The sequence below is a fragment of the Hyla sarda genome, chromosome 3 (assembly GCF_029499605.1).
Source record: "Hyla sarda isolate aHylSar1 chromosome 3, aHylSar1.hap1, whole genome shotgun sequence".
NCBI classification, from domain to species: Eukaryota; Metazoa; Chordata; class Amphibia; order Anura; family Hylidae; genus Hyla; species Hyla sarda.
The window spans coordinates 279,279,261-279,305,054 of record NC_079191.1 but is presented as its reverse complement, the minus strand read 5'-3'; the positions used below and the strand labels follow the sequence as shown (position 1 = coordinate 279,305,054).

The window sequence follows — 25,794 nt, the reverse complement described above, 5'->3', positions numbered from 1 at the left end:
CCCCAATACATTACCACCTCAACCTTCCTAAGCCTTCTCTTGCCGAACACATCCAGACACTCCCTGCACCCTTCCCATCCCACACATCACCCCCTAATGTGGACCCTCCCTTCGCCCTTCCCATCCTGCACACCTCACCCTAACTCAGACCCTCCCCATCCTGCACACTACCCACTAAGGCAGACCCTTCCCTGCGCCCTTCCCATCCTGCAAAAATGTCTACTCTCTAACCACGACATATTATATTCCTTAAAGCTGATTGGCAACATATGTGTATTCTACTCTGCCTCATACCCTGTAGTGTTGATCCAGAGGAAGGCAAAAAAAAACGAGGTATTTTAGGGACAAAAAGTCCTTCCCGACTCCACATTTGGCAATCAGAATTAATCTATGAATCAACATGGGGGGAACTTATTCAAAGTTGTGCAGAGGAAAAGTGGAGCAGTTGCCAGTGGAAACCAATCAAATGGCCACTGAAAGCAATCTGCTTTTCCTCTGCACAGGTTTTGATAAATCTTTTCCATAGTAACTATAACTTGTAACAAAGATATGCTTCATAAATGTATACAGGCCCCAGATTGCCTGTGTGTTCCTTCAATATATAAGTTCCCCACTTCCAGCACCTGTTTGATACTCTCCCCCCCCCCCCCCCCCACACACTCTTACTGAAGAAGAAATGTCTCACTGCAGCAACTTCTGAACTAACATCTCTCTCATCTGTCAACTTCGGGTGGGGGGTGTCAGATCAGTACTAGCCCCCCTGAAACTCATCCAGGGTGGCACAAAAATTTATATCCTGTTGCCCAATCCATCACTGAGGTTGAGCTTTAAAGCAAATGCATGGCTAGATTTATTTTACCGGGGGGCAAAGATTGAGTTTAATGCCCTAGCCCTTTATCTAAATATCTTGCCCATTTGCCCATAGTTGGATGTAGATGTTAGGCAATGTATTCATAGCAACCAGTCTGTCACAAATAATGGCTTCTCTGCATAAAGCTGAACTGGTACTTTGCTTACTGTAGATACGTGAGGTTTGGAGTTCTATTGTGACCTAGGTTTGGTACAACAAAATGTATATATTATGTAAAAAATGTTAACCATCTGCACAGCACACCAAAACACATGAGATAACATTACTTTTTTTCAGTTGGAAAGTCAACATTTTTTATAGTTGTCACAAACTATAATAAGGTGTTCCAGCTTTAACATACCACAATTTTTTTTTTCTGATTATATTGCATGTGAAACTAAGTGTGTATGTAGCAGTGCTGACCTCTTCTGGTCTAAAATGTATTGGTCTGGTGGCTGCCATCTGGTTTCCAAGTACTTTAAATTGTGCAAACACAATGAAAGAAACACTTGGAATCAGTGATATCTCATACCAGAACATTTTTATTGCAAAAATATCACAAGATTAAAAAAAACAACAGCATAGAAGAAGTTTACGTGGCAGCCAAGGACACAACCGTGAACATGAAGTAGATGACAGAGGATGTCTCATGGAGTTTTGGGCCTCTTTTCAGTATTTCTTCAAGCAAATTAGTCATCAAATACAGCATACATACAACTATATTGGAAATATTTTTATTCCTTTTTACGGACTTTTGATTTTGGAGCTATGAGTGGAAAAAAAAAAGGAACAATAAATTTATTTTGAATCACCTGTATTAAAAAATGTAAATAATAAAATGTACCAACCATTAGGGTTTTCTTGCTTGTAAAAAGTCTTTAACATCTCCACAGCTGTCTCAGCCTTGTATCCTCCTATGTACTGTTAAAACAATAAAGACAAATTTGCCAATTCCATATTTGAACTAGCAATGGCTAAGTTTGTGCATATATTTAGGATTTTTGTGCATGGTTTGTATTAAAGCACCAATAAAGCCCCTGATTAAAAGGTTTTATACCAATCCTAACAGTTTATAATGCAACATTTTTTGAGCAAACAAAAGTCTATTTGGCTGTGTAAATGTAGTTCAAACATAGAAATTCCATTTTTACAACCATTTTGGTATGTGAATAGTTTCAAGTGTGGCACAGGAATTTAACCCTTTAAAGGAGAATTCCAGAATAGTAAAATTGTCCTCTATACTGCCGGCAGTAAAAAATAAAATAGATACATACCTTCCTTTGCTCCCCTGATGCCTGCAGTAACCCACTCCGGTCTCCGCCGCGATCCTCTTCCTGGTTGCTGCCGGGGCCGAAAACGTCACACTGCCGCTCAGCCTATCGCCGGCCGAGTTGGGACTTCGCTGCGGCCGGTGATTGGCTGAGTGCAGTATGACTCGCCGATGGCTGGCAACCAGGAAGAGGATCGCAGCAGGTTACCGGAGGCACCGGGGGAACGAAGGAAGGTATGTATCTATTTATTTTTTTTTACTGCCAGTTCTGGAGTTCTCCTTTAAAGCCCATTTTGACCTTAAGGACCAGGCGTATCTTAGTTTTTGCACTTTAGTTTTTTCCTCCTCCCCTCATAACGCTTTCAATTTTATACCTACAGACCCCTACAATGGCTTGTTTTTTGCATCACCAATTGTCCTTTGTAATGACATCAATCATTTAATAACAAAATCTTTTGCAAAACAAAAAAAAAATGTTTGCTATATTTTGTAACTTTTGGGGGCTTCAGTTTCTACACAGTGTAATTTTCGGTCAAAATTACATCTTTATTTTGGAGGTCCATACGGTTACAAGGATACCCAATTCATGTAGGTTTTGTTTTATTTTACTACTTTAAAAAAATTATAACTACATGCACCAAAATTAGTATGTTTAAGATTGTCATCTTCTGACCCCTATAACTTTTTTATTTTTCCATAAACATAGATGTATGGAGGGCTAATTTTTTGCGCCATGGTCTGTAGTATTTATCGGTACCATTTTTGTTTTGCTAGGACTTTTTTTTACGTGTACACCATCGACCGTGTGGTTTAGCTAACCTTATGTTTTAATAGCTCTGACATTTTCGCATGCGGTGGTACCACATATGATTATATATATTTTTTATTACATTATTTCAATTTATTTTATTTTTTTATGGGAAAAGGGGGCGATTCAAACTTTTTTAAGGAAGGGGTTAATTTACTCTATTTGGCCATAACATGTATTCAAATGAATCAAGCTATAGGTCCCTGAATGATTTGTTGAATTTATTGTGGTTCTAGTTCTTAACATTTGAAAGGCACAAATATCTAGATTTTTTTTTTTTTTTTACTGAATTTGTTAACCATGTAATAAAACTTATTTTACCTTGAATGGAGCTCCTGTGTTTGGTATATTATTTTCAGCAACATTCAGAACTGATCCACATCCACCAAACCGTTCATTACGGCAACCATATACCACAAAAGGAATTCCTGAGTCATTGTTAAGAATTCATTTATGTATATGATATTCTAGCAAACGGTTAAAGCCTTGAAAAGCTGCTGGGATGAGGTCTCTAGTGAGCTTTTGGCAGAAATTGTATGGAGCCATTTTTTTTAACAATGTACTATAAATATATGTATAATAAAAAGAATGTATTTCATACTAAGTGTGCTTGTAGAGACATTGCTTATAGTTGTACAGAATGACACTGTAATAATGATTGATGATGCAACACCAGTAAACAGTGGTATTTGTTAGTATTAAGTATAAAAGAAGAACTTCAGGTTTATTTTTGCCCGTATACTGCTGCTGCTATCTTTATGGGGTTAGGACATGTAGGGGTTAGACACCTCTCCTGCGGCTGTGTCCATACATTAGATTTTTGGTGTGATTATCCCGAAAGGCCAGAAAAATTTTGATTTTACAAATCACTGTAAAAATGCTTTCTACCACAATTTTGGAACAATCACAGGAAAAACACAGCCAAAAAGCAGTCAAAACACTACAAAAATGCTGTAAAAACTCAACATAGCCTGAAGGATTCAAATATTCATTAAAGGGGTAATCCGGTGAAAAACTTTTTTTTAAAATCAATTGGTGCCAGAAAGTTAAACAGATTTGTAAATTACTTCTATTAAAAAGTCTTAATCCTTTCAATGGGCACTGTCACCAACTTTATTTTTTGATATGTTGTAGTACTTAACTACAACATATCTCTTATACTTTTATTTTATTTTTTTTCATTAAAAAGGTTTAATTTACATTTAAAAGCCGGCTACTGAAAAAGGACTGATTTTGGAGTGGCAATCAGTCCTTTTTCAGTTAGGCTGCACTCGCTCCCTGCCTGTCAATCAGACAGACGGGAGCGAGCGCATTGGCTCCCCGGCCACTGGCTGGGAGGCCACTCCTCCCGCACATCGCCGCCGCTGTCCCTGCACGCAAGCTGCCGGACTCTGCAGTAACTGCAAGTGTAATGAGGGAACGGGGTATGCGGGCGGGGAGGAGGGCACGGGCTAGTGCCGTAGCGGGGGGGGGGGGAACGGGGGGAACGGGGGGGTAACGGGCTAGCAAAAAAAAAAAAAAATAGGATGGTCGGAGCTACCCTTTCAGTACCCTTTCATCCTGAATACTACAGAAGAAATACTTTTCTTTTTGGAACACAGAGCTCTCTGCTGACATCATGAGCATAGTGCTCTCTGTTGACATCTCTGTCCAGTTTAGGAACTGACCAGAGCAGCATATGTTTGCTATGGCCATTTTGTTCTACTCTGGACAGTTCGTAAAATGGACAGAGATGTCAGCAGAGAGCTCTAGCCAGGTAATTAGAACCCCAGGTGCAGCAATGAGATCTCACATCATCTCTCTGCAAAGCCAGAGGATTCATGGGAAATGTAGGCAGCATTATAAAATCATTTTTGTGATTAAATTAAAATTTGTATGCCTGAAAACCCATGCATGCCACATCAGTGTGTGTATATTGTGACGAGCTGTCTCAGGGATTAGCTCTCGGATCGTCCTGGTCACTTGCCATGGGACACGTTCCTCACAATAACACAGCAGACCACAGTTTCGCATACAAGTCTGGCTACTCGCCAGCTTTATTTCCACAGGTTGCAGGTAAATCAAAACCTAACTCAGGAACAAAACAAAGTCCTAGACAGTCTGGTCACTGACTATACATGTAAGCATGCCCTGACTACTTACTGGTGAGCTTCCCTCAGCCAGAAAAACATGTGCCACCTGCAAGCTGATTTAGCCACAGTTCCCACTGTCACTTGGGCCCTCACAGCTCCCGCTGTGTGTCTCCACCAAGGCCCGCTGTCTCTCCCTACAGCGGCATGCTGTTTCCAAGGGAGAGGCCAGATCTGACTGACCCTCTTCCTTTTGAGCCCACCTCCATTCTCTGCTGCCTCATTAACTAGGCGGCAGGTGAGGGATTCTTCAGAGTGAGCAAAGGAAATTCACCCTTTCCTTGCCACCTTATCACAATATATATATATATATATATATATATATATATATATATATATACACAGTCCAAAGAAAGCAACAGGCGGCACTCCAGCGGTCCAAGTGTGAAAAATGTGAATTTATTCATCCATCCAATAAATACAAAAGATGCAATGTTTACACCTACTCAAATAGTTCTTGAAAAAGACCTCATTGAGTAGGTTGAATCTTTGCATTTTTTTTTGTATTGATTGGATGGATGAATAAATTCAAATTTTTCACACTTGGACCACTGGAGTGCGGCCTGTTGCTTTCTTTGGAGTGTTGGTCAGGTCCTTTGACCGGCTGAGCACCTGCACTTTGTCCTGGGGTCTGGAACCCGCCATTGTGCTGCTTTCTTTTCTATATGGATATATATTATGTGTGACTGTACCCCCCACCCACCAAGCTCTCGGCACTGAACTTAGTGTGTCACCTCTGCCCAGTAGTTTGCAAAGGTAACTAAAATATTCAGCACTGTGTACTGAATGCATCGTGACTCTACAGTCTACCTTAGCTCAAAAGGAAAAGGGAGCTGAAATATTCAGTCCTATACACTGTGCCGAGCTGAGGTTCTACCTGCATTTCCTGACTTTTGTCTCAGCTTGCTCATTGTCTCCTGCAGGAGACAATGTGCAAGCAGGACCAGAAGGAGGACCCCTGGTGGCCAAACCTTTAGGGGTTAATTTAACACTAAGTTACAACATTTTATTGAGAAGTATATTAGAAAGGTAATTCAAATAGGCTAATCTATAACATAAAATTTCTTCTTTTTACAAATGACTGGTACCATTTAGGATGCAAGAAACAGATTATCAAATGCAGTAATTTTTTCAACAAAGCTGCCACATCTGAATCTGCTCAAATAGCTCTATAACGCCTTCTGATATTTGACCTATACTGCCTAGGCACTCAGTAGGCACTCTGGCACTGCAAACATTAGTGTGGCAGCTCCCTGGAACCCACTCCGTACTAAGCAGGTGCAATCCATACAAGTGTATGAGAATGGCAATGCATACACTAAACTCTCTGCATTGTTGCTCACTACATCCGCCAGGTGCTCTTGCACCCAGCCTAATGAATGTGTGCACCCTCTGAGAGATACATAGCACTGCTGAATGCATCAACCTCTCACTTGTTATATGTTTACCCAGCCCAGCAAATGAGCATCAGCAGGACTTGGCCATTTAACCTCCTAGATGCCATTGTCAATAGCAACTGCATAATATAGTCAGTTTGAAAGCTGGTAGTGCCCTTCTTGGTCCCCTGATAGGAGGATGCTGAGCAGTTAAGATGGCAGCCAAGTGAAGGTACATAAAAACTCAATAAAAACTACAGCTCATCTGGCAGAATAAAACCCTCACAAAGCTCTGTAGACAGAAAAATAAATATTTTAGAAATATAGAATCGTTGTAATCATACTGACCACATAAGAAACGTAATGCACTGCTCACAAAAATAAAGGGAACACTACAACACAATGTAACTCCAAGTCAATCACTCTTCTGTGAAATCACACTGTCCACTCAGGAAGCAACACTGATCGACAATCAATTTCACATGCTGTTGTGCAAATGAAACAAACAACAGGCGGAAATTATAGGCAATTAGCAAGACAACCCCCAATAAAGAAGTGCAGGTGGTGACCACAGACCACTTCTCAGTTCCTATGTTTCTGGCTGATATTTTGGTCCCTTCTGAATGCTGGCGGTGCTTTCACTCCAGTGGTAGCATGAGACGGAGTCTACAACCCACACAAGTGGCTCAGGTAGTGCAGCTCACCCAGGATGGCACATCAATGCGAGCTGTGGCAAAAAGGTTTGCTGTGTCTGTCAGTGTAGTGTCTAGAGCATGGAGGCACTACCAGGAGACAGGCCAGTACATCAGGAGATGTGGTGGAGTCCATAGGAGGGCAAAAACCCAGCAGCAGGACCGCTACCTCCACCTTTGTGCAAGGAGGAGCAGGAGAAGCACTGGCAGAGCCCTGCAAAATGACCTCCAGCAGGCCACAAATGTGCATGTGTCCACTCAAACGGTCAGAAACAGACTCCACGGGGGTGGTATGAGGGCCCGACATCCACAGGTGAGGGTTGTGCTTACAGCCCAACACTGCGCAGGACGTTTGGCATTTGCCAGAGAACACCAAGATTGGCAAATTCGCCACTGGTGCCCTGTACTATTCACAGATGAAAGCAGGTTCACACTGAGCGCATGACAGAGTCTGGAGACACCAAGTAGAACGTTCTGCTGCGTGCAACATAGAGGGTCTTCAGGGTCCTGTAAAGTATATTAAATGTCCCAAAAAAGTAAAATGGAGCCGCCCTCACCTGGTCTGGAGCAGCTAACCTTAGCACAGGTAAAGAGTAGTATGGAACATGTAGTACCTCTCTGTACTGTAGGGAGGCACTACTAGACAGTCAGTCACTGCATGCACTTCAGTAATACATGTTTTATCAGAGAAATGTCCAATCTGATCGGTCAGCTCTTCCAACCTTTGACATGTTTTACAGATCTGGAAAGTCCGTAGCATTGTATGTTGAGTATGGTTTCAAGTTGCAATGGTACAGGAACTATTGTATTGTAATACTGTAATTTTATATATATATATATATATATATATATATATATATATATATATATATGTATGCACGCACACACCACATGTCCCAAAAACACAGAAAAAAAGCCAACTGATGGCAGAGAAAAAAAAATTAAAAAGTTATGGTCAGGGGTGGGGGGGATGTTGCCAAAAAAAACACTGCAGTGGGCAGGGGTTAAAGAACAGAATTGAACTACTGCCTACTCACAATTGTGAAAGGAGGTTTCTTAGTAATTGGTGGAATAATTCAGCTAATAAAACTTTGCAAATAGTTTAAAGGTTAACAAATTTTTCTGGAAGTACATATATATGTAGGTACAAAGGACAAGACACTGATAAGATCTGTAATAAGTTAAAGTCCCAAGACTGAAGATAGATCTCTCTAAATGACACACCAAACAAACTCTGGGAGGGACAAAGCCTCCTGTAACAGTGGGGCAAAAAAGCATTTAGTCAGCCACAAATTGTACAAGTTTTCCCACTTAAAAAGATGAGAGAGGCCTGTAATTTTCATCATAGGTATACCTCAACTATGAGATACATAATGAGAAAAACAAATCCATAAAATCATGTTGTCATTTTCTAATCATTGTCTGATTTAAGAATTTATTTGCATATTAGGGTGGAAAATAAGTATTTTGTCACCTACAAACAAGCAAGATTTCTGGCTCTCGCAGACCTGTAACTTCTTCTTTAACCCCTTGGGGACAGAGCCCATTATAACCCTAAGGACGGGAGCATTTTTTGCAATTCTGACCACTGTCACGGTCCCTTAAGGACCACAGGTTTTTCCGTTTTTGCACTTTTGTTTTTTCCTCCTCACCTTTTAAAAATCATAACCCTTTCAATTTTGCACCTAAAAATCCATATGATGACTTATTTTTTGCACCACCAATTCTACTTTGCAGTGACATCAGTCATTTTACCCAAAAATCGACGGTGAAACGGAAAGAAAAATCATTGTGTGGCGAAATTGAAGAAAAAAACGAAATTTTGTAACTTTTGGGGGCTTCCGTTTCTACGCAGTACATTTTTCGGTAAAAATGACACCTTATCTTTATTCTGTAGGTCCATATGATTAAAATGATACTCTACTGTCACGTACAGCCCTCACGACCTGGCGTACGGACACGTCCACACCTCTCGGAAAAGAGTGAGTGGACTAAAAGAACACAAAAACCAACAGAATATTTACTCTACTATTCTAATACTGAGCTGCCACCTTGGCACCTTCACTCTTGGCTCCCTTGAGGACGCTCTGCTCCCTTAAGAGCTAATGACACAACTCAAATACATACTGTGTTTAGGTCCCCGTGCCTACCCTGCACACGTGACCTCGGCTGTGACAGTAAAGGGGTACGCTGCTTCCACACTCACTTTCCCTCACACCTATCACAATAGGCCCTAAAAATGAGTTACAAACACCCCAAAACCAGTCTACACGCCCACACACAAATACGCTACCACCATCTATAATTAGGCCGAAAGAACGCCTCCAATCATGCACAGATTCTCACACTATGCACTCTATGACACCAAAACTATGGTAACGGCACGAGCCACACATACACTTATACATCTATATAAGGCTATAGGGCTATAGGTTTGTTAGAGCATAAAAGGCTACGCATTAAAGTTATGGCTTTAATGTACATAAAAGGTACAGTACTTAGTTACAAAAATGGTTAAAGAAATAGACATACAAAATGAGCAAAACAGTTATATAAAATAAAAGGGGATAAAAATAAGAAAAGTTCCATACTTAACGTTGTGAATTAAAGTCCTAATCCGTCCTGGGGCCAAGGAAGAAAATAAAGGCACAAGTCCATTCAGAATGGGCCCCAAACTTGTAACAACCAGCTTGTGTTGGACCACCACTTTTATGGGTGCAGCAGAGGGTTGGGTTAGAAGGGAGGTCTCCAGTGTCTTCTTAGAGCAGCCCACATCATCCCACCTCCCAAATGTCCCAACTTCCTCTCAAACACAGATTGATAGTCCATAAATCATAACTCCCATTGTACAAAACAGATGTGACATAGATGGCAGTACACTTATTGATATGGTGACATTATAACGCACATTTTTATAGGATGCATGAAGGGGTTATACATAGGTATAGGATACATACAACTTAGGGATACATACAGTTTAATCTATGGGTACAAGGGGGCATGTTTGAGTTCTACATACAGCCTATTATTCGGGGAACATGATTCTGGGGGATATATAACTATGGCTACTAAGGGGAGGCCTGAAAACATATTTCTAAAACTGGGACATATTTCGCTATATGTAAGATGTAAACCGTTTGTTCTCGTTGGCACCAACTGGCAGAATATGCGTGATTACCCCAATCAGCAAAAAAGCTGTCTTAAGGGCTCCTCACAGCTAGGTGTCAAGGGATATGTAAAGTAACCACCAACAGAATAAAAAACAGTACAGGGGGTATACAGAAAAAGGAAAATAATCAGAGGACCAGAGGATATATCCATTTCAAACAGGGTCCCAGACAGCCAGGAGACAGAGACATCCACCATGTTTTTCCTAAAAATGATATCCTCAGCCTATATTCACTACACCTCCCCTCTTTATGATGTGGCATGGGAATTGACCCACAGGTCATTTTCCAAGCCACATCTCTATGCCAGGCTTTCTTTTTAAGAGACAGCCCATCCCCTTGGCCATGATCAATGGCCTTCCTGTGCTCCAGAACCGTCGGTCTTTTGGGAACAACTACACCATGCAGACCATGGGGATCATCTACCCCTTCTGCCCCCGACTATCACATTTCACAGAGTCACAATACGATTTAACATTTATGAATTATCCCAAATCAGTACAGTCCATCGCATCCTTAAGCAGCACATCAATCTTTCCTTGGAGTGGGTGTATCACCGGTATTAGGGGAGTAGCGATGTACTGGGATATCCTCCTCCCCATATCACTTCCAAGCAACACACTTGTAGGGCTGGTTCCCACTAGCTTCACCAGTTTAAAACCTTGGCCATCTTCCCTACTCAAACATACTGGGGCAGTAGAAACTGCAGTGTTCATCCCCTCAACCTCACCAACGGCCAGGATTTTCCCAGGGGATGTAACTTCTGAGCCCCCCAAATTATCAGGAGAGGCAATGGGACCTAAACATCCCTTTGGCAGACATGGAAGGGAAATTGGATCTCCTCCAGGCTTGGCTTCCATCCAGCTTGGAGAAATAGGTTCCTGTTTCTCAGGCCTCTGGTTGCCCCTTGTGTACTCTGCTACTTCTGCCACATGCTTAGTTGTGCTGACATCAGGATCCTTGAGGAACTGTTGTATATCCACTGGGTCATTTTGCCGCATTGGTGCTGCTATCAGAGAAGCAGACTCCTCTGGCTCCTCATCATTTGTTGGTGACAGCTCCCTAATCCCATCATGTAAGGTTGTCACTTGTGTACCCATCCCAGCAGCATGAGTGGGTCCACATTGCTCAGTCCTAGTCTCTGGAATAGGCACCTCTGGAATGAGGTCATATTTTTGGATCATGGCACTTTGTTACATCATCATTGTTCATGTCTGAAGCTGTTGGAAGGTCCAGGCTGACTTCCCCAAAGTCCATTGTAGACAAAGGTCTTTTTGTAAGGTTCTCCAGGTTCACCAATTCTGGGTTCCCACACGTCACCTCCACATCTATAATTATACCTTGAACAATCCTGGATTCTTGGGTTTGTACCTTTGGAGGGAAGTTGCATTCCTGGGTCAGAGCCTGTTTTATAGCATCATAGTCCCCATCTAGCTCAAGTGGCAAGTCCGCAAAAACCTCCAAGGCTTTGCCTTTTAACCCTGGTGTTAGATACTGTGCCCCCAGTTCGCAAGGCAGATGGTATTGTCTGCAGGTTTTTTCAAATCCCAGCAGAAAAATGTCCAAGTCCCCATCCTTCTCCATAACGGGAGGGTTTTCCAGATGGGGCCTCCTGGCGTTGACATCCTGAAGTTGGGGTTGCTGTGAGTGGTTGCTGTTAAGTCGCATCACCTGCAGCTGGTTGGTGCCAATGTGAACAAACGGTTTACATCTTACATATAGTGAAATATGTCCCAGTTTTAGAAATATGTTTTCAGGGCTCCCCTTAGTAGCCATAGTTATATATCCCCCAGAATCATGATCCCCGAATAATAGGCTGTATGTAGAACCCAAACATGACCCCCTTGTACCCATAGATTAAACTTTATGTATCCCTAAGCTGTATGTATCCTACACCTATGTATAACCCCTTCATGCATCCTATCAAAATGTGCGTTATAATGTCACCATATCAATAAGTGTACTGCCATCTATGTTACATCTGTTGTGTATGATGGGAGTTATGATTTATGGACTATCAATCTGTGTTTGAGAGGAGGTTGGGACATTTGGGAGGTGGGATGATGTGGGCTGCTCTAAGAAGACACTGGAGACCTCCCTTCTAACCCAACTCTCTGCTGCACCCATAAAAGTGGTGGTCCAACACAAGCTGGTTGTTACAAGTTTGGGGCCCATTCTGAATGGACTTGTGCCTTTATTTTCTTCCTTGGCCCCAGGACGGATTAGGACTTTACTCCACAACGTTAAGTATGGAACTTTTCAGATTTTTATCCCCTTTTATTTTATATAACTGTTTTGCACATTTTGTATGTCTATTTCTTTAACCATTTTTGTAACTAAGTACTGTACCTTTTATGTACATTAAAGCCATAACTTTAATGCGTAGCCTTGTATGCTCTAACGAACCTATAGCCTATAGCCTTATATAGATGTATAAGTGTATGTGTGGCTCGTGCCGTTACCATAGTTTTGGTGTCATAGAGTGCATAGTGTGAGAATCTGTGCATGATTGGAGGCGTTCTATTGGCCTACTGATAGATGGTGGCAGCGTATTTGTGTGTGGGCGTGTAGACTGGTTTTGGGGTGTTTGTAACTAATTTTTAGGGCCTATTGTGACAGGTGTGAGTGAAAGTGAGTGTGGAAGCAGCGTACCCCTTTACTGTCACAGCCGAGGTCACGAGTGCAGGGAAGGCACGGGGACCTAAACACAATGTGTATTTGAGTTGTGTCATTAGCTCATAAGGGAGCAGAGCGTGCTCAAGGGAGCCAATAGTGAAGGTGCCAAGGTGGCAGCTCAGTATTAGAATAGTAGAGTAAATATTCTGTTGGTTTTTGTGTTCTTTTAGTCCACGTGTCCGTACGCCAGGTCGAGGGGCCGGTACGTGACAACTGGTGGCAACGATGGGATAGTCATTTTTTTTCTATTTGACTAGAGCATTAGTGTCTGGATTAAGAAATTAACCCGGATACTAAAGGACTGGTAGGATCCTTGCGAGGCACATACCAGTCTTACGAGGCAACGCAGTACTTATTTTTTTTTTTTAAAGACATACGTGCAAAACCGTTTTCCCTCCCCCATTTTTCTATCCTATCTTTTATTTGGCGAGAGGTACTGGCTGAGATGGCAGAACAGTACATGCAGCAAAACTTGGCGGCTCTGCGTGATCTCTGTGAGGAAAGAAAAATCGACGCTAAAGGCAAAAACAAGAATCAGCTTGCTGTGGCTCTGAGAGAGCATGATGAGAGTATTTCTCCAAGGAGCAGCGCAATGGACACTATACAAGAGCCAGTTGCTACAGGAGATGTCTGCAGTGACCGCCCTCAGGATGGCCAGGACTTTCTCCAATGCGCCCTACAATGGTTGAGTGATGCTGACCCTAGCCTATGGGCTCAGTTCATCCTAAAGGAACGACAAGCAGAGAGAGAGGCTCTAGAACGACAAGCAGCGAGAGAGGCTCAAGAACAACAAGCTGTCTTGAGGCTCCTCACAGCTAGGTGTCAAGGGATATGTAAAGTAACCACCAACAGAATACAAAACAGTACAGGGGGCATACAGACAAAGGAAAATAATCAGAGGACCAGAGGATATATCCATTTCAAACAGGGTCCCAGACAGCCAGGAGACAGAGACATCCACCATGTTTTTCCTAAAAATGATATCCTCAGCCTATATTCACTACACCTACTTATATAGGTTTGATTTTGTTGTACTTCTGTAAAAAATCATAACTACATGCACAAAAATTTATACGTTTAAAATTGTCATCTTCTGACCCCTATAACTTTTTTATTTTTCCGCATATGGGGCGGTGTGAGGGCTCTTTATTTGCATCGTTATCTGAAGTTTTTAGAGGTACCATTTTTCTATTGATCGGACTTTTTGATCGCTTTTTATTCCTTTTTTCATGATATAAAAAGCGACCAAAAATACGTTACTTTGGAATTTTTTAGCGCGTACACCATTGACCGTGCGGTTTAATTAATTATATATTTTTATAGTTCGGACATTTACGCACGCGGCTATACCACATATGTTTATATTTATTTACATGGTGTTTTTTTTTTTTTTATGGGAAAAGGGGGTGATTTGAACTTTTATTAAGAAAAGGGTTAAATCACATTTATTAACTTTTTTTACACTTTTTTTTGCAGTGTTATAGCTCCCATAGGAGCTTTGCAATGATCAGCGTTATCGGCGGTCGATTGCTCAAGCCTGAATCTCAGGCTTGGGCAATCAATTGCCGAGGGGACACACCGGAGGCAGGTAAGAGGACCTCCGCTCGTGTCCTAGCTGAACGGGACACCGCATTTTCACTGCGGTGGTCCCGATCAGCCCCGCTGAGCAGCCGGGCAGCTTTCACTTTCGGTTTAGACGCGGCGTTCAACTTTGAACGCCGCATCTAAAGGGTTAATAGCGCGCGGCACCGCGAACGCTGACACGCGCTATTAGCCCCGGGTCCCGGCATCAGATACATATGACGCGGGGTCATATCGCAGGAGTAAATATACGTCCTTGGTCGTTAAAGGGGTTAAGCATTAATAACTCTGGGATGCTTTTACTTTCCATTCTGATTCTTAGACTGTTTTTTCGTGACATATTCTACTTTATGTTAGTGGTAAATTTTTGTCGATAGTTGCATCATTTCTTGGTGAAAAATTCCAAAATTTGATGAAAAAATTATTTTTTTTGCATTTTTCTAACTTTGAAGCTCTCTGCTTGTAAGGAAAATAGACAATCCAAATAAATGATATATTGATTCACATATACAATATGTCTACTTTATGTTTGCATCATCAAGTTTAATTTTTTTTACTTTTGAAAGACATCAGAGGGCTTCAAAGTTCAGCAGCAATTTTAAATTTTTTCGCAAAATTTTGAAAATCGGAATTTTTCAGGGACCAGTTGAGTTTTGAAGTGACCCAATTGGCCCGAATCGCGGCAAATCACCGGTCTGAATTGCCCGGCGATATCAGCAGTCATCCCTGTCCGATCACCGCCCGGCGAGCAGCGGTAATCGGAAATGCAGAGGGCGTACAGGTACGCCCTCCGTCCTTAAGTACCAGGACGCGAGGGTATAAAAGACACCTTGATATCAGTATAAAAGACACCTGTCCACAACCTCAAACAGTCACACTTCAATCTCCACTATGGCCATGACCAAAGAGCTGTCGAAGGACACCAGAAACAAAATTGTAGACCTGCACAAGGCTGGGAAGACTGAATCTGCAACAGGCAAGCAGCTTGGTGTGAAGAAATCAACTTGAAGCTTTACTCCACTTCCATGACCTGGTTGTGATCTTTCCATGGATACCTGAGCGCCTCTCTATAGGTCATTTTTTCCTTGCTGCATCTAGTCACAAAACCAAGGACTCACTCCACTGGTGGTTAATAGAAAACAATCTGAGAAAAGGCCTAGACTGGGTCCTAGAAAGACACACGCAAGCCCTTGGGGATGGGGAGCGCATACTTGAGTTAAGTTTTCAGGGTCGTTGGAATCCTCAAGAGTCTTCCCTTTCTTCAAATGCAAAATAACCCTTGGCAGTCTACTATGCTCTAAAAGAAGCGCAACACCAGCTGTACCAGGAAAATATAAAGATCTTTTCAGACAATTCTACTACAGTGTCGGTCATAAACCGCCAGGGCACTACAAGAAGCGAGTTGCTTATGCAGATTGGAGAAATTTTTTTTACCTTGCAGAACCATGTCTCCATTTTTTGTCCGCAGTGCACTTGAAAGGGACTTTATATACAAAAGCAGACTACGAGAGTCGCCAACAATTAAATCAAGGCGAGTGGAGATTAAAACCAGAAGTTTTCAAACAAATATGCAGTCTTTGGGGATTGCCAGAAATAGATCTATTCGCTACAAAAAGCAACCGACAGGTATGAAAATGTTGCTCTTTAAATCCAAAGGACAGACCTTGGGCAGTGGATGCTCTAACAAAGCCCTGGAAATGGAAACTAGTGTACATATTCCCTCCTCTTCAGTTACTTCCCAGAAAAATCAAGAAAATAAGAATGGAGAAAACCTGTTAGCTACCTTTTGGCCATGCAGGGCCTTGTTTTCAGCTCTGAGAGAGGTGTCACTGTTGGATCCCTGGGTCCTTCCGAAACGGCAAGACCTTCTAACCCAGGGTCCAGTGTCTCATCCGCATGTGAGAGGCCTCCACCTGATGGCTTTGCATTTGAGAGGAGGATACTCAGGGAACAAGGTATTTCAGATACTGTAATAACTACTTTACAGGCCAGCAGAAAAGCAATAACTAACAATATCTATTTCAGGGTTTGGAAGACTTTTTTGACTTTTCTCAACCTTTTTATATATTTTTTTTTGCAAAATCTGTTCCAGACATCCCAAAAATTAGATTTTTTGCAATCAGGTCTGATAAGGGTCTGAAAGTGGCCACTTTAACGCCTTAAGGCCCAATATTCACCAAGCCCATATTCACCCTAAGGACCAGAGCATTTTTTTGCACATCTGACCACTGTTTCTGGGGGTTGAAGTTATGCAACAGCTGGAGGCACATTTTTTCTATAAAAAAGTGTGCCTCCAGCAATTGCATAACTACAACCCCCAGCATGCACAAACTACCAAAGGGCATACTGGGAGTTGCAGTAATGTGCCTTCAGCTGTTGCATAACTACAAGTCCCAGCATGCCCTTCGGCTGTAAGTGCATTCTGAGAGTTGTAGTATTGCAACAGCTGAAGACACACTGGTTGCGAAACACAGAGTTTGTTACCTAACTCAGTGTTTCACAACTGGTTTGCCTCCAGCTTTTGCAAACTACAACTCCCAGCATGCACTGACATCCAAAGAGCATGCTGAGAGTTTTGCAACAGCTGGAGGTTTGCCCCCCCCCCCATGTGAATGTACAGGGTACATTCACATGGGCAGGGGTTTACAGTGAGTTTCTCGCTGCAAGTTTGAGATGCAGCAAATTATCCGCTGCAGCTCAAACTTCCAGCGGGAAACTCGCTGTAAACCCCCACCCATGTGAATATACCCTAAAAACACTACACTACACTTACACATAATAAAGGGTAAAACACTACATATACCCCTACACAGACTGTCCAGGCATGCTGGGAGCAAAAGCTGTAGGCACCCTGTTTGGGAAAGACTGCCGCAGGGTAATTTTGGTATCCGAGGCAAGTGTCATTCTTGCATCCAGGTCCATCCCTGTGCAAATTCCTAATTTATGTGTCTGGAATTGAAGGCCATGTGCATTTACAAAGCCCCCATGGTGCCAGAACAGTGGACCCCCCCCACACACGTGACCCCATTTTGGAAACTACACCCCTCACAGAATGTAATAAGGGGTGCAGTGAGCATTTACACCCCACTGGTGTCTGACAGAATTTTTGAACAGTGGTCCATGAATATGAAAAATTTTATTTTTCATTTGCACTGCCCACTGTTTCAAAGATCTGTCAAACGCCAGTGGGGTGTAAATGCTCACTGCACCCCTTATTAAATTCTGTGAGGGGTGTAGTTTCCAAAATGGGGTCACATGTGGGGGGTCACTTATTACATTCAGTGAGGGTGTAGTTTCCGAAATAGGGTGACATGTGGGGGGGGGTCCATTGTTCTGGTAGCATGGGGGCTTTGTAAACGCACATGGCCCCAGACTTCCATTCAAAACATATTCTCTTTTCAAAAGCCCAATGGCGCTCCTCTTCTGAGCATTGTAGTTTGCCCGCAGAGCACTTTACATCCACATATGGGGTAGGCTTTTTCTCCCATTACCCCTTGTGAAAATGAAAAATTTGGGGTAACACCAGCATTTTAGTGAAAAAAAAATCTAATTTTTCATTTTCACATCCAACTTTAGTGGAAATTTGTCAAACACCTGTGGGGTGTAAAGGCTCACTGTACCCCTTGTTACGTTCCTTGAAGGGTGTTGATTCCCAAACAGTATGCCATGTGGGACTTTTTTTCTTTTCTGGCACCACAGGGGCTTCCTAAAAGTGACATGCCAAAAACCATTTCAGCAAAATTTGCTTTCAAAAAGCCAAATGTGGCTCCTTCTCTTCTGAGCATTTTAGTGCGCTCACAGAGCACTTTACGTCCAGACATGGGGTATTTCCATACTCAGAAGAATGGGGTTACAACTTGTGGGGGTCATTTTCTCCTGTTACCTCTTGTAAAAATTGTAAATTTGGAGAAAAAAACAGCATTTTAGTGAAAAAAAAAAATTCATTTACACATCCAACTTTACCGAAAAGTCGTCAAACCCCTGTGGGGTGTTAAGGCTCACTGTACCCCTTGTTACGTGCCATGAGGAGTGTAGTTTCCAAAATAGTATGCCAAAGGGGCTTCCTAAATGCGACATGCCCCCCCAAAAAACCATTTCAGCAAAATTCACTCTCCAAAATCCCATTGTCGCTCCTTCCCTTCTGAGCCCCCTAGTGCACCCACAGAGCACTTTACATCTACATATGAGGTATTTCCTTACTCGAGAGAAAATTGGGTTACAAGTTTTGGGGGCTTTTTCTCCTTGTAAAAATTCAAAAACTGGGTCTACAAGAACATGTGTAAAAAATGGAGATTTTGAATTTTTTTCTTCACTTTGCTGCTATTCCTGTGAAACACCTAAAGGGTTAACAAACTTTCCGAATGTCATTTTGTATACTTTGAGGGGTGGTGTTTTAATAATGGGGTCATTTATGGGGTATTGCTAATATGAAGGCCCCTCAAATCCACTTCAAAACTGAACTGGTCCCTTAAAAATTCCGATTATGAAAATTTTGTGAAAAATTGGAAAATTGCTGCTGAACTCTGAAGCCTTCTGATGGCTTCTAAAAATACGTCAACTTTATGATGCAAGCATAAATAGACATATTGTATATGTGAATCAATATATAATTTATTTGATATGTCTATTTTCCTTACAAGCAGAGAGCTTCAAAGTTAGAAAAATGCAAAATATACAATTTTTTCATGAAATTTTGGAATTTGGAAGAAATGATACAAGTATCGACGGAAATTTGCCACTATGTTAAAGTAGAATATGTCACAAAAAAACAATCTCTGAATCAAATAGTAAAGTAAAAGCATCCTAGAATTATAAATGCTTAAAGAAACAGTGGTCAGATGTGCTCTGGTCCTTAGGGTGAATTTGGGCTTGGTCCTTAAGGCGTTAAAGTGGCCACTTTCAGACCCTTATCAGACCTGATTGTAAAAAATCTAATTTTTGGGATGTCTGGAACAGATTTTGCAAAAAAAAAAATATATGAAAAGGGTGAGAAAAGTCAAAAGAGTCTTCCAAACCCTGAAATAGATCTTGTTAGTTATTGCTTTTCTGCTGGCCTGTAAAGTAGTTATTACAGTATCTGAAATACCTTGTTCCCTGAGTATCCTCCTCTCAAATGCAAAGCCATCAGGTGGAGGCCTCTCACATGCGGATGAGACACTGGACCCTGGGTTAGAAGGTCTTGCCGTTTCGGAAGGACCCAGGGAACCAACAGTGACACCTCTCTCAGAGCTGAAAACCAGGCCCTGCATGGCCAAAAGGTAGCTAACAGGTTTTCTCCATTCTTATTTTCTTGATTTTTCTGGGAAGTAACTGAAGAGGAGGGAATATGTACACTAGTTTCCATTTCCAGGGCTTTGTTAGAGCATCCACTGCCCAAGGTCTGTCCTTTGGATTTAAAGAGCAAAATTTTCGTACCTGTCGGTTGCTTTTTGTAGCGAATAGATCTATTTCTGGCAATCCCCAAAGATTGCATATTTGTTTGAAAACTTCTGGTTTTAATCTCCACTCGCCTTGATGTAATTGTTGGCGACTCTGGTAGTCTGCTTTTGTATATAAAGTCCTTTTCAAGTGCACAGCGAAGATCCCAACGACCCTGAAAACTTAACTCAAGTATGCGCTCCCCATCCCCAAGGGCTTGCGTGTTTTGCGTGGTCTTTCTATGACCCAGTCTAGGCCTTTTCTCAGATTGTTTTCTATTAATCACCAGTGGAGTGAGTCCTTGGTTTTGTGACTGGATGCAGCAAGGAAAAAATGACCTATAGAGAGGCGCTCAGGTATCCATGGAAAGATCACAACCAGGTCATGGAAGTGGAGTAAAGCTTCAAGTTTATTAGAGTACACAGGAATGACACATTTCAGGGTATACAGACCCCTTCTTCAGATTAGGCAAATTCATGAATTTCTACTTCTACACTTGGTTTTGTGAGACGGGAAACATTTCGTCTAGACTTTCTACTGCACCGTTCCAACAGCTGAGTAGATTTTCTTGTAGAGCCCTTGAGTGGAATTGAGCCCAAGGCACCACTTGTATAGCTGCAGTAAATAGGCCCAACAAAGACATCCCCTTTCTTATGGAAATGGCCTGGCAAGTCATTACTTCCCTCACTGGGTTTTGGATTTTTTTTTATTTAATAGTCTGGAAGAAAAGACTTTTGTTGTTGAGAATCTAGGATTATACCTAGAAAGAGTTTTTTGTTTTCTGTGACCAGGGATGACTTTCCCCAATTTATAATCCAACCTAACTTTTTTTTTAGGATGGCAATAGTGTGCTTTAAAAACTCTGTCTCTTGTTTTTCTGACTGCCCAACCAAAAGGAAATCGTCTAAGTACGGGACGAATAAGCCTACTCCTTCTCGGATGTGTGCTGCCATCTCGGATATTGTTTTGGTGAAAAATCTGGGGCAGGGATGTGGAAATTGTATCGCCGACACCCGGGACATGCAGTTCCGGGCGACGGGCAGGTGAATTCTTCATGCATTTAGCCCTGCTTCGGGCTAGCAGAACTAAACGCCTGAGGAATTCCCATATAACGGGGCAATCATTCTCGCCCCGTCACTAAACTTGTATAGACTGCAGCTGTATGCTGCAGCCTATAGTGAGCCACGCATGACGTTGGCGTCCCAGCATTGGCGCGTGCAATGACGTCACTCATCGCGCACACCTCCATTAGGCCCGAGGATGCGGTACAGCAACATAACAGCCGTGCCCGTGAGCCTGCCAGAGGGCACAAAGGGACAGAGGATAGGTAAAACCAGGAGAAGGGGGTTTGGTGAATCAGTGAATGATATGGCAAAGGAGGGGAGAGAAGGGTGAAATAGAATGGCACAGGAGGGGTGAAATAGAATAGCACAGGAGGAAGGGTGAAAAAGAATGACACAGGGGGGTGAAATAGAATGGCACGGGGGGGGGGGGGGTGAAATAGAATGGCACAGGGTGATTTAAAAACTCTGTCACCTGTTTTTCTGACTGCCCAACCAAAAGGAAATCGTCTAAGTACGAGACGAATAAGCCTACCACCCTTCTCGGATGTTTGCTGCCATCTCAGATATTATTTTGATGAAAACTCTGGGGCTGGGATGTGGAAATTGTATCGCCCGACACCCGGGACATGCAGTTCCGGGTGCCAGGCAGGTGAATTCTTCATGCATTTAGCCCTGCTTCGGTCTAGCAGAGCTAAATGTCTGAGGAATTCACATATAACGGGGCAATCATTCTCGCTAACCTCCTATAGACTGTAGCTGTATGCTGCAGCCTATAGCGAGCCATGCAGGACGTTGGCGTCCCAGCATAGGCACGTGCAATGACGTCACTCATCGTGCGCACCTCCATTAGGACAGAGGATGCTCATCCTCGGTCCAGCAACATAATAAAGCAATTATAATAAAGCTACATTTATATCCTGTGGGTGAAAATTATCTATGAGCTGCGAGTTGCATGGTTGGAGCTTGACCTTAAAGCTCCCATTGACTTAAAAGGCAGCTTCAGCATGTGCCCACGTGGAAGAGAAGTGACATGTCACTTATTTTCTGTGCACTTACCTGTCAAACATTAACAATGGTAAGACAATTTTCCTTGATAGAAACATGAACCTCTAAATAAATTATGTAGGGGGAGATTTATCAAAATCTGCATAGAGGAAAAGTTGCCCAGTTGCCCATAGCAACAAACCAGATTGCTTTGGGCAACTGGGCAACTTTTCCTCTATGCAGGTTTTGATAAATTTCCCCCATAGCTACCAAATATCACCATACATATTACAATCATACTGTTACTGACCAAATCTTGTATACTGAGACCAATAATACTAGTATACAGGTAGGAATATTGGGAGAGATTCATCAAAACCAGTGTTATACGCCGATCAAAACGGTAACTCAGGATCAGTACAGGATACACAATGTATGTACACAGTGACCTCACCAGCAGAATAGTGAGTACAGTACAGCTCTGGAGTATAATACAGGATATAACTCAGGATCAGTACAGGATAAGTAATGTAATGCATGTACACAGTGACCTCACCCGGAGAAGAACAGAGGGGTCAGGGATGGATAGAGGGGTCTGGAAGAGTACAAAGGGGTCAGAGATGGAAAGGAGATATGATGGAGAACAGAGAGGTCCTGAAGAAAATAAAGGGGTCATAGATGGACAGAGGGATCTGGAGGCGTACAGAGGGGACAGAGATGGGGAGAGGGGTCCTGAAGAGAACTAAGAGATCACTGATGGACAGAGGGATCTGGAGAACAGTGGGGTCAGGGATGGACAGATGGGTCTGGAGGAGAACAGCGGGGTCAGGGATGGACAGATGGGTCTGGGGAGTACAGAGGGGTCTGGAGGAGTACAGAGGGGCTTGGATGGCACAAGGGGGCTTGGGGAGACTAACAAAATGGTTTAGAAGAGACATAATGCCTGTGATATAAATAGCCCTTTTCATTTTACCTCTCAGGCTGCTCATGTCATGCAAGGGTTAAACTTGCAGGAATAAACCAACCTTACTGATAAGCCAGGGCAGCCTGAGAGTTGATACATGTCCTGGGCCCTGATGATTTGGCCTCACAGCCAGGTCAAGATGACAGATGACTATCTATGAAGACAGATAAGGTGACATAACTTACAGCCTCCTCAGCGGTGGGCAGTGTCGGCTCCGTGCTCACAGGGTGGAGATTAGACTTTCTCCCTCACACTGCTCTGCGCTCCTCAGCCTTTACAGCTGCTCAGTACACAGGGGCAGGCAGGGCCTGGAGCGGCCTAGAGACAGCCGGGCACATAGGGGAAGTAGTGGATACTATGCAATGTAGCAGAGCCGGGCCAGGGCAAGGTCTGTGGTAACAGTTGTGTGCTTTATAACAGTCGGCCATGTTCTGCTGTACAATATTGGAGCAAAGGCACAGGAAGTGTGCCTGCTATCTGAACACTGTGTGGGGGGACATACCTTATCCAAAAGGCAGGAAAGATCAGAGACTCCTCTCTCCCCTGCGCTCCGGGGGCCTGGCAGGCACATACAAGCTGTGCCTGCTGCCACACACTCACAGTAGCCGCTACTGGCAGAGGGGATGAAGTACTTACAGTGAGCTATGGCCACTTGTTGAAGTTGTAGCAGGGACATCTCACATCCGTGCAGGCAGCGCTCCTCCAGAGTGAGGGGGGAGACTGGCTGGGGGGGGGGGGGGCGGAGGTTACCGTTGGTGGAGCGCTGCCTGCCTCTCCACCAGAATCGCTTGGGGATGCCAATCGCTCAGTGAGTGACTGGAACTTTAGTTTACTGACAACGGCGGAAGTGCACCCTCACAAAAGTGCGCTATAGGCGATCGCCTACTTCGCCTATTGGTAGAACCGGCCCTGGGCACAAAGGGACGGAGGACAAGTAAAAGCAGGGGGAGGGGGTTTGCATAGGACACAGCACTGCTCAGTATTATCGGTGATCTTCTGCTCTGGTCTGCTTGATCGCAGACCAGAGCAGAAGACCCCGGGAGACAGCTGGAGCTAGGTAAGGGGACCTCCAGCTGTCATGCTGGATGATCTGATCCCCGCGGCAGCGTTGCGGGCAATCCGATCATCCAATCAAACTGCCGCAATGCCGTGATCTGTATTGATCACGGCATCGGAGGGGTTATTGGCGGACATCCACGCGATCGCGGATGTCGGCCATTGCCGGCGGGTCCCCGGCTGCTGCTAGCAGCCGGAACCTGCCGTGTATGACGCGAGCACCCTTCTGATGCTCGCGGTCATACACAGAACGTACATTTATGTCCGTGGTCGTTAAGGGGTTAATTAACCCAGAAATGCGTCTATGGACGGGAAAGGTACTACGTTTTTTTCGGCTCTAATCCTTTAAACATAATGGGGGGAGATCATTATTTGTCTATTGTAAACAGAGTTCTACCCCTTTACACTGCTTGTCTATTATACACTCTTGCTCAGAATTTACTAAAACTGTACACTCCTTTGATAAATCTTGTGCAAATATAGAAACACCCCCCTCGCTCTACCGTACACTCCTCTACCTCACAGGAAAAGTGGACATAGGGATTTTCTTCTATTGCTTTGAGGCCAGGATTCCATTGAGTTTTTTTGTCCATCAGCAAAAACGCCAGAAAAACTGTCCCAGGGTTTTCCTGCGTTTTGTCAGTTTTTCCTGCATTTTTTTTCTTGCGTTTTTGCTGGTGTGTGGAAACAAAAAAATGTACTAAACTTTTTGTTGCTTTTTTTCTTCGAAATGTACATACGTGAATGCGGAGGACGATGAACAGCATTTTTTTTATGTCAATAAACGGGTTAACGAGGGCTGTGGAGGAGTGTTTTTTTTAAATAAAAATGTGTTGTGTTTTTTATAATTGAATTTTCAGGCTTAGTAGTGGAAGACGTCTTGTAGACAGAATCCATTACTAAGGTGGGGGTTAGCGTTAGCCCCAAAACAGCTAGCGCTAACCCCCAATTATTATTATATACCCACCGCCACAGGGGTTCTGGGAAGAGCTGGTACCAACAGGCCCGGAGTGTCAAAAATTGCGTTCCTGGGCCTAGGCGGTAACAAGCTGACGTTATTTAGGCTGGGGAGGGCCAGTAACAATGGTCCTCACCCACCCTGGTAATGTCAGGCTGTTGCTGCTTGGTTGGTATCTGGCTGATACTGAAAATAAGGGGAACCCTTTGCGTTTTTATTTATTTATTCCAAAAAAAATAAAAAATAAAGATGCATAGGGTTCCCCTATTTTTATTCTCAGCCAGATACCAACCAAGCAGCAACAGCCTGACTTTACCAGGGTGGGCGAGGACCATTATTACTGGCCCTCCCCAGCCTAAATAACACCAGCCTGTTACCGCCTAGGCCCAGGGACGCCATTTTTGATGCTCCGGGCCTGTTGGTACCGGCTCTTCCTGGCACCCCTGTGGTGGTGGGTACCGGGGTAATAATTAGAGGTTAGCGTTAGCTGATTTGGGGGCTAACGCTAAGCCCCAGCTTAGTAATGGATTCCGTCTATAAGACAGCTTCCACTACTAACCCAGAAAATTCAATTATAAGAAACACAGACACATTGAAAAAATTTTTTATGAAAAAAAAAATAAAAAACACTCCCCACAGCCCTAGTTAACCATTTTATTGAAATAAAAAAATAAAACGCTGGTCATTGACGCAGTCCACCAAATCTGATGTAGTCCTCCGCATTAACGTATCTGAAATGAGAAGAAAAGAAAAACAAGAAATATGGGTTAGTACATTTTTTGCGCTCTCCCCTGGGAAGAG

The 25,794-nt window shown here is 43.1% G+C and overlaps 1 protein-coding gene across 5 annotated transcripts in view; it reads right to left on the bottom strand.

The window, feature by feature from the left end:
* Nucleotides 1-686: 686 nt before the first annotated feature.
* ADAT2 (adenosine deaminase tRNA specific 2) overlaps nucleotides 687-25,794 on the bottom strand; it is a 33,352-nt gene continuing 8,244 nt past the window's right edge. For all 5 annotated transcript variants that reach the window (XM_056566739.1, XM_056566737.1, XM_056566738.1 and 2 more), the window contains exons 5-7: nucleotides 3,250-3,356; nucleotides 1,699-1,771; nucleotides 687-1,616 (exon numbers count right to left, since the gene is read on the bottom strand). In XM_056566739.1, coding sequence (XP_056422714.1) covers nucleotides 1,585-1,616; nucleotides 1,699-1,771; nucleotides 3,250-3,356 — 212 coding nt within the window. In that variant the 3' untranslated portion in view covers nucleotides 687-1,584. The remainder of the gene's footprint in view (nucleotides 1,617-1,698; nucleotides 1,772-3,249; nucleotides 3,357-25,794) is intronic.